The sequence below is a fragment of the Bidens hawaiensis genome, unplaced genomic scaffold (genome assembly GCF_021521415.1).
Source record: "Bidens hawaiensis isolate Kalapana, Puna unplaced genomic scaffold, B.hawaiensis_p1.1 tig00010669_1, whole genome shotgun sequence".
Taxonomy (NCBI): domain Eukaryota; kingdom Viridiplantae; phylum Streptophyta; class Magnoliopsida; order Asterales; family Asteraceae; genus Bidens; species Bidens hawaiensis.
Window position 1 is genome coordinate 404,652 of NW_027491817.1, and position 10,224 is coordinate 414,875.

Sequence of the window (10,224 nt, forward strand, 5' to 3'; positions counted from 1 at the left end):
ACATAAATGAACAAACATGACCTTACCAAACTGAACGAATGAAGCCTTGTTCGTGTTCGTTCTTTAAGCTTTTATTAGACAAAAGAATAGTTCACGAACATACTACTGAACGAACACACTACTGAACAAAATCATCAACATACAGCATATGATGTTCTGATTTAATTATATAATCGTGTTCCATCATCATATTATCAGTACCTCAACAACCATATATTATTAGTATGAGGAAAATCCCCTATAAGTAGCATCATAATATGTAATATATATATATATATATATATATATATATATATATCCTAATGACCTGAACTGCAACAACACCCCGATTATGATTTTAAATCAAGCAGCAGTTGTACACAACATAGTAACAATAAACACATAATTAGTAGCATGACAGAACACATAACATGACATATGGAGTAATTAGGTTGAATAATAATAATAATTAGGTATATAATATACCTTCAAATGAAGCGGAACACCGGTATTAAGTCCAATAAAATAAGTACTTATCAACAATTATACTTATTATCAGTACTTCCGTCATCAAATTATCAGTACCTCAAAAGCATTTATCGATATCTAGAGGATGTGGTGGTGGTGGTGGTGGTGGCCGTGGAGAGGGGCGATAGTGGTGGTGGCGATGGCCGTGGAGAGGGGCGATAGTGGTGGTGGTGGCGGCCGTGGAGAGGGGCTATTTCGTTGCCGGCACCGGTGGTGGTGGAGGCCATGGAGATGGACGATAGTTCGTGATGGAGTTAGGAGTTCGTGATGGAGTTGGGAGAAATTTGGGATCTAGAGTTTGATTGGAATAAAAGATAGTAGGAATAACAATAAAAAGTGGGTGGGTAATGACCCATGTAGCTAGGATTCATATTTTAGAAAATGGGTTAAAAAGTATGAGAATGGATGAGAGTGTGACAAGTGGCATATAATAGTAGTTATTTATCAGAGTAGTAAGATTAGTTAAACGTAAAAGAACACATAAAAATGCAACATTAGAAGCTATGTGTACATACTAAGAAAGAAAATCTACTAAAAATCAAACTAACCAGCACATAATCAACCAAAAATACAAATCAACAAATTCTGTCAAAATTCCTAATCAGTTGCCTAAGTCACGCTAACATTTTCAAGATATAGACACGATTGTTAGTAGGTCAAGATCAAGCCCGGTTCTTGGGCAGTGCAGTCCGGGCCACTGCACGAGGCTCAAACGTTTTAAGGGCCCAAAGATTTTTTTTGTAGCTTTTATATAATATTTAAGGCCCAGTCCAATTTGATTAAACAAAGAAGAAGGCCTAGATGTAGAGATAGAAATTGGACCACAAGCATTAATTATAAATATTAACTCAAATCAAACTTAGTGGCTTACTAATATATCGTATCTGCATAACATATCTGCATAACACGTCTTCCGTATAATTAATCCAAATATTTCCCCCCCTTTTTCATTTAACCTTTGTCTAGAGGCATTATTGGAAAAAACTCTGATGGAATTTTCAAAACCTCGAGCAACCTTGTACGTGATTTTTCTAAAATTGTTTTTGAATAAACTTGACAATGGGTTTATAAAGCCAAATCAAAATGTAACATTGGTGTCATAACATCAATAACTGAAACTTTAATTATTTTGTTTTTCCCGTTCTCAGATTCAAATACCTCTTCAGCGCCCAAAAACGTAAAAATAAGTAGCTAGAGGGGGAGACACAAAGGCTGACAAAGGGCCGTGTATACATAAGTTTTTTTTTTAAAACTACCTCAAAGCACTCGTATTGTGGTTTTTTGATATATAACCAATGAGTTTATATTATAAGGGTGAGGCACAAATTTTGTCTCGTACGAGGCCTAAATTTTTTTTTCTCATTCTCAGGGACGGCCCTGGTAAAGATCATAAGCACACAACACTACAACAGTACTCCATCTAACCTATAAGGACCCAACAATTAATTTGACCTGTCACACAGGCAAAACCACAACCAATCTCTCCAATATTTTGTAACCATTGTTAAAGGGCAAATTGCAAACGGATCTTTCCAAAATGAAGGATATCTTGCATAGAAGGTTGTGTTCGTGATGGTGAGGTACGTAGCGTGTCTTTCTCAATGTATCCGATTTTGAACCAGTCACTTGAGTTCACTAGAAACATTCTTCCGGTGCAAATATCACTTTATACCTTGGTGAATTGAATTTAACGCATTTGTAAATGTACATTGTGCTGGTGTTAATGTCATGATCTTTAACTGAAAGGTCCTTTTTACCCTAGAAACCAGTTACATGCTGATGCGGATGATGTGTGTACTATTTTTGTTGACATGGACATAATAAGCTGAATGATCAGTTCATGACAACCAAAAAAAAGTTAACAGATAAATTTAAATTTGTGGAAATGATATGGAATTGATCCATATTCCTGATTTGATATGGGTTCAGTGCTTTAGTTTCAATTTTTATGTCACAAATTGATTTCTGTAAAATCTCTGATTATGGGTTTTAACAACAAAAGCAGGAGGTGCGAGATCAAGTATTGAACAAACAATAAACAAATTAGTATGTTATAACCAATTATGAGCTGGTTAATATGTAAACTGCATTTTGTTTTTGCATAGTTCAGTCAGTCATGTACAAATTTCTCAACTATTATTGCAAACTCTGATCATTCAAAAAAAGAACCTTGATGAACATACACATACAACTAAATATTTTAGATTCTTTGTTATGCATATGTATTTAGATAATTAATTAAATGCCCAATGACTCACCGTGGGTTGTAACGTGAAAGCAAACTTTTTTTTTTGTTCAGAAAGACAAAATATATTAGAAACCCCAAAGTAGACACATGCAAAGGAAAACAATACACGAGAAATTACATAGTTACAAGAAAGGGAAGTCACATCTATCTTTCCGGACTATAGATTCAGGGGTGAAGCTATTTGGGGACCCGGTGTGGCCCCGGTCACTGCCGTTCTCTCCGTTAGTATGGTAAATTTTGTGATTTTTCTCGAAAATTTTTATAGGTATTAATAGCGGTCACCCCCGATGCATTTTTCCAATATACTACCGATCACTACTGATTTTTTTTTTAAATATAATACCCCATCGTTTGTTTGTTTTTTCTAAAACTTCGCAATACTTATAAACAAAAGTTACAAAATAGTAGTCGAATGGTAAAAGATTTGTTTTTATAAATATTTTAGGTCTTTGCAATTCTTCTTCTATGTATTCACCCTTAGGGATGAGATCGGTACCGTACCGTTGCCGGTACCGATACCAAAATATTCGGTTCGATACCGGTATTGAAGATAAAATTTGAGATATATCGATACCAAAACTCAAAACTTTGGTATCATTCTGTACCGACGGTACCAAATTTGTACCGATTTCGGTACCGGTATCGATACCGAATTTGCTTATCCCTACTCACCCTTCCTCTTGCATCATCATGAATATTTTAGGTCTTTGTTAGTTAAAAAATTATTTTGTTTTTTTATTATAAGAACAATTGTTTGACTAAATGAAGAAACATTAGATATATAGATGTCATATAGTTTGATCTGATCCGAACCGAATCATCGACCCGAAATTTTTTGAGTCCGTGACTTCGATCACCCCCGTGACTAAGCCTAAGCTTCACCACTGTATAGATTTATGGGATGACCTATCCTATGGAGGCCGAGCGCCTTGATGTCTCCCAATATTTTTGCTGGAATGACTTCTATGATTGAAAAGTGAGTGTCATCTCATTTCTAGACTTCCATATACACCAACATGTTATAATGCATTGAAGTCTCTTTTTTCCCAACTTCAATCCGAACCCATTTGTGAAGCTCAAAAAATTTGGTTGATTTTACACCACCAACCAAAACCCTGCCATACCACCGAGGCCATAAAGCACGAAGTGAAAAGGTGGCCAGTCGTCTCAGAAAAATCACCGCCGAGAACACATAACTGGGAACCCATTGGAATATTTCTTTTATAAGGGCCAACAATGTTGAAATACAACTCATTTCGGCACTCCAACAGAAAATGTTACACTAATTGGGGACCCAATTGGTGCATTCGAATTTGTAAAAGTTTTAGGAATGACCTTCTTCCACAATTTAAAGTGTTAACGATTTGAGCAAGAAATTATTCGAGGGATCCCTGGACCAAATTTAGATGCCATCCTTTTCATTAACCTGCACCTTTTCTTACGTTCCAAACGAAATATAATAGGGAAGGAAACCTTTAAATTAAGGTTTGGACGGCAACATGTGTCAATCTAAAAAAGAATTTTATCACCCTTATCAAGTTTGCCCATGAAGAGATTAGAAACATTTTGTCCCCTGTTTTAATTTTAAGGATGAATTGGGCAATGTTATTCCGTGACCTGATTTAAATTATTTTAATGGAACCGTCGACCAAGATGTAGAGGTAGCATCCGGCCTCTCGTACCATAGTTTTATACACATGTTACATGTGTGTCGTCCTACACGTGTATATGTGTTTACATAATACATACAAACTGTTATATTTTTATATTTACACACATGTTGTATTACGTCCGATTTATGTTTATGAAGAGCTCATGGATTTGTTTTTTGGTTAGTTCTTCTCTCGTCCACTAGCATTAATGTAACATCCTGTTTTATGATTTCAGTTAATAAACGAAATATGAGTTGTTATGAGTCGGGCTAGTGTTGGGTAAATGGATATGGGTTATGAATTTGGGTTATGGAAGAAATAAGGAAAGACCATGGGCTTAAGCCAATGATCAATAATTATATAAACCATTAATTACCCATTTAATCATTCATTTACACATATCCCTTACACCACCAAAACACACACTTAAGCTCTCTCTCTCTAGTTTCTCTCTCACTCTAGCCGAAATATAGAAGAAGAAACGGATCCCGACCCAAGGTATGATAGTATTTTGTTGTATGAGCTTAAACTCGTTAGATATAAACACGAAACGACGAGCCGACACCGTTAAACCGTTTAAGTCACGAGATTCGGGTGGATTCGGGTATAAACCGAACCTAAGATGAGCTTAGGGATCACCCTAGCTCAGATCTGGATCGAACGGGGTGAAAAACGAGTCCAAACTCGTTTTTCGGGCGAATCAGCGTTTTTCCGGCGACCTTCCGGCGGCGGCGCCGGAAAAGAGGTACGAGGTAAGGATGTCAGGGAATGTTCCCTGACATTCTGACCTAACCCTAGTTCGCTAAGGAGTAATTAGCAAATTAGAAGCAATTCGCCAGGTGATTCGCTAAGCAGGAGACAACGAACCAGCTTCTGATTCGTGATAGACAGTTCGCTAAAGGAGATAACGAATTAGCTCATCCAGTTCGCTACGTCAGATAGCGAATTGGGCTAAAGAACTGGGACAGCGAACTGATTAACGAATCAAGTCAGATTCAGATGACGAATCAGATGCTGATCAGACGAATCAGATAGCGAACCCGATCACAAAAGATAACGAATTGGCTAGCGAATTAGGCTTAATTCGTTATAAGAAATGGGTTAGCGAACTGCTAGGGGCTGCCGCCCCTAGAACCCCGCTGCCAGGGGCGCTGCCCCCGGACCCCCGTTCGTTGCGGGTTATATAAAGATAAATGTATGATATGAGTAGCAATAGTTAATTGATGCATGTAAATTATTATACAGTTAGCCGTGCCCAACTGAATAAAGGAATACTATTAACGGTGAACGTAACCGACTTCAGGTGAGTTTATAGCCCCACTTCCTTGTTATGTTTTCGGGGCTGTGTGCATACTCGATGTGATAGTTAATACACTTACCTCAAGTGGTAAGTGTATGCCTTGTATGATGTATGTATGATGATTGCTTGACGGTGCGTGAACGATCTTCAGATATTGCATGTACCGTCAAGTGGTAGCTAAAGATGTGATTGCTATGTATGATGTAAGATAAAATGCATGTATGAATATATATGATGTATGCATAATGTACGTATGATATGTTAATGGTACATGAACGCTCTTCGGAGATTGCACGTGTTGTTAGGAAAAGTATCTAAGAACAGGTATAATATATATGATGTATGCGTAATGTACGTATGATATGTTAATGGTACGTGAACGCTCTTCGGAGATTACACGTATTGTCAGGAAGAGTATTTAAGAACAGATGTAGTATGAAGCGATGGAGGAAAGGGTACCGGACCTTAATAATATCCGAGGATGAAGGGTACCGGACCCTAATAATATCCGAGGATGAAGGGTACCGGACCCTACTAATATCCTAGGATGAAGGGTGACCGGACCCTAATAATATCCGAGGATGAAGGGTGACCGGATCCTAATAATATCCGAGGATGGAAGGTACCGGATCCTAGTAATATCCGAGGTATGTAGGGTGAAACGCCCTTTATAATGTATGGTTAGATATGAATGTGTATGGACGAATGCTGATCATGATATGTATGTAATGCGTACCTTCGGGCACGTATATGTGTATGAAAAGTAAGTTATGTAATTAACTAGAACTCACTCAGCGCAGCTGACTTTTAGTATGCACGCAGGCAAATAGGTTGAGGCAGCTCGCGTGACTGAAGACACATGGCATGGAATCGAAGATACTGGCATCTCGGAGAAATGTTGTGATGTTTTAAAGACTATGTTTTGCTTTAATTGACTACGGATGTTTTATAAGACATGATTTGATGGTTATGTAAAATGTCATGGTTGAAGTTTTATTATTCCGCGAAAGTTTTTATTAACTCTGATATTTAGAACTGCGTTTATGAGTAAATCCAACACCAAAGTAAGGCTACCGGTAACGGGGCCTTACAATTAAACCCAAAATGTGTTGGTGATGTAAGAGACGTCGGCATTTACTTATTAATCAAGAATCTTAATAGTTCATTGTTGATGCAGAATTCGCCTAGAATGTTATAGTAGAAAACTAAAATGAAGTATATAGGTTTTTTTCGTTGTCTTTATGTGGATTGGAACAATCACCCATAAAGTGGTTTGGATCACCACGTCTATAGCATTTATCATTTGAAGTCTTCTTGTAACTAAACTTCTTTTCATCTTTAGATGGTTTCACATATCTATTTCTTGTCGATCATTGTCAAGGTTCAAAGAAAGAGCGGGCTATTGATAAAGAATCAATTCCAAACCACAATGCTAGCAGATGGCTGAAGCTCCGCCTTAGTCTTCCTTATTGGACTTGTATGTAACAATTGGATCAATTATTGGGTTACTTGATTGGATATTGTTTTTAACACTGGATTTCACCTATTCCTCTATTGGTGTTGCGTTTTTAGGTAGCTAACTACTCACTTCTAAAAAATTTCTCTTCCTTATTTTATTTTTAATGACAAATTTCTTTTAATCCTTTTGTCTGTGGGACTTGAACTCAAGACTACCTCTTCCAAACTTAAATGCTAAAGGCTTTGCCTTAATGCCTTTGCCAATGAATCATCACCATACCAATTGGTAAAAATTACTCTAATTTATTATATAGTTTTGTTCTAAAAGACCAATCCTATTAAATTTAACCAACCAAGCAAGAATATATATTTTAAAAAAATCGGGTAGTGCTATCGAATCAATGACAAATCTGGTTTCATAATATATTACTTATGTACGTTCCCCAGCCCACCTATCTTCACTTAAAAAAAGGAAGAAAAAAAAACGTGTCTTCAATGCTCAAAATTTAATAGCTGGACCCATGAATTGCAACTTGATTCATTATAGTGTCATTATGATTCAATTCTGAATACGATACATGAAGCTTTAGCTTCAGATCTAATTTAGCAATGGAGAACAACAAGAGACTCAAAGTTTTGTGTCTTCATGGGTTTAGAACAAGTGGTGTGATACTTCAAAAACTAGTAGAAAGATGGCCCCAACCATTGTTGCAGAAGCTGGACCTGGTTTACATGGATGGTCCATACCCGGCTAGAGGCAAATCCGATGTTGATGGAATCTTTGAACCTCCTTTTTACGAATGGTTCCAGTCTGACCAGGTCTTCCTAGTTTTCTTTGGTTATACTTTTACTTTTATTTCAGTTATTTAGAAATAATTAATATCATTGATTATATATATTTATATATATTGGCGTAGGAATTTAAGGAGTACTATAACTTTGAAGAATGTCTTGAAAAAATTCAAGAGTTTATGCTGACTCATGGCCCTTTTGATGGTGTTCTTGGTTTTTCCCAGGTTTCTGAAAGTTGTTTCTTTTTTGTGTTATTATAGTTTTTTTATATAATATATAAGTATTGATATAAATTGGATTAAATACTTGATCGATAATAATCAATATTGACAGACAATTTGGTTGGTGAAAATAATCCCACACTACTTAATGTATAAGTTACTTAACACGTCCATAACTTAAATTTATGTTTTTTTGTACAGTTTACAACCTTCTAACATGATATAACTAATTCATCAAGTCTAGCTAAATGGAGTTACTTTTTATCAGAGGGAGATTGTACATGAAAGTGAAAGTGAAAATTATGAGAGTGATTAAGCAAATTACTAGTATGCATTATTATCGACCAGTGAATTCTAGTTTTGATTACGTAAGTCCAATTATAATTTGCATACACGTATTGATAAATGTTTGTTTTGCTGGTGTGTGGAATAAAAAACAAGGGGGCGATATTAACGGCATCAATACCTGGGATGCAAAGAGAAGGAGTGGCCCTAACAAAGGTTCCAAAGGTGAAGTTTGTAATAATAATATCCGGGGCTAAATTTGGTGGTTCAGAGTTTGGGATCCCTAAACTTGCATCTGCTTCCTTTTCAACTCCCAACACTACACCATCTCTGCACCTTATTGGTATGCATAGTATATCATGTCTCTCTAGTCTCTATTGGATTACATATTAAATCAATGTTTCTATAATTGAACCGACTTAATGTGTCGGTCTGATCTACTTTTAACAACATTGTTTTAGTATCACTATCATCAGTAACATAGTTATATATATTCCATGGTTAGCGAGATCTTAAAAACCTACTTATTTATTTGAAAAACATGTCACAACCGTAACTGACTCATTTTAAGTAAATAGGTCGAAACTTGACACCTTCGAGTTTTTCTTGAGTCTAGATTAATAATATCCTCAATGAACTGAAGTGTATATTTCTTATGAAAACACGTACAGGAGAGACAGATTTCTTGAAGAAGGAGAGCATAGCTCTATTAGAATCGTTCGTGGACCCTGTTGTCGTCCATCATCCCAAAGGACATACCATACCAAGGCTAGGTATGTTTAATAAGTATAACTGGATTCAGTTTTAGATTTTGACTGGGTTGAACGGTTTTATAGTTTTAAACTGAGCCATGGATACCCCTATTAGAGAGAAATTTAAAGTAATTTGATGCCCATGTGTGGTATTTGTGTAATTAATAATTGTTGTTGCTCACTTGCTAATAATCAATGGTATTTATTCAAATCTAAGTTGTCTTTCTATCACTGTCACAATGTTTCTGTTTTTTAATGTCTACCAAGATTAAACAATTCGGAGTTTATATGGAATTTAATTACTTAGTTTTTGTAGCAATAAGCTTTCATAAGTAACTCAAGTTATTGGCTATGACACAGATGATAAAAGCATGGAGATCTTCTGCAACTTCATTACCAAAATTCAAGATCTGGCTTAATGCCTCGGACAAAGATTATACTAGAACGACTTTAATTCCCCAAGATAAAAATATTTATCGGTTTGTAATTCTCGCCTCGCTTCAAATAATTGTAGATATTTTGTATTCATATAATTATTATATAATGAATTTGTTATATCTTTTATTAGAACTTCATAGCTAAGCTAAGGGGGTCTAAAATGTGCTATGATAAATAAGATTTTGATGTTAATCGTATCACTTAAGGCAAAGCCATATCATTATATTTTGTTCTGTTCACATATGAAATACTATATTACCAACTTATTTTGGGCTTAATAGTAAATGATGAGATTTGTAACAACTTTAGTGAAATTTTTGAATAGCTATTGAGTTTTTATTTTGGGGAAAATGACCAAAATAGCCATGCAAAGAATACCCAAAGTAGCTACCTAAACCTTCGCCGCAGATGGAATTGATAATGGATCGGCGGATTTTTAGCCGCAGACGAAACTGATAATGGATCCGACGAATCTGCATCAACCATCGACGAAACTCGCGGATTCATTATTAGTTTTGTCGGCGGTGATGGTTTACGTGACTGTTTTGGTTATTCTTTGAAATAAATACCT

At 35.9% G+C, this 10,224-nt stretch overlaps 1 protein-coding gene across 1 annotated transcript; it reads left to right on the forward strand.

Annotated features, from left to right (window-relative positions):
* Positions 1–7,671: 7,671 nt before the first annotated feature.
* On the forward strand, positions 7,672–9,825 carry LOC143535858 (uncharacterized). Its single transcript, XM_077029995.1, has 5 exons — positions 7,672–7,984; positions 8,083–8,181; positions 8,620–8,806; positions 9,135–9,236; positions 9,576–9,825. The coding sequence occupies exons 1-5, from the start codon at positions 7,775–7,777 to the stop codon at positions 9,632–9,634; spliced, it is 657 nt and encodes a 218-aa protein (XP_076886110.1). The 5' UTR covers positions 7,672–7,774; the 3' UTR covers positions 9,635–9,825.
* Positions 9,826–10,224: the final 399 nt, after the last annotated feature.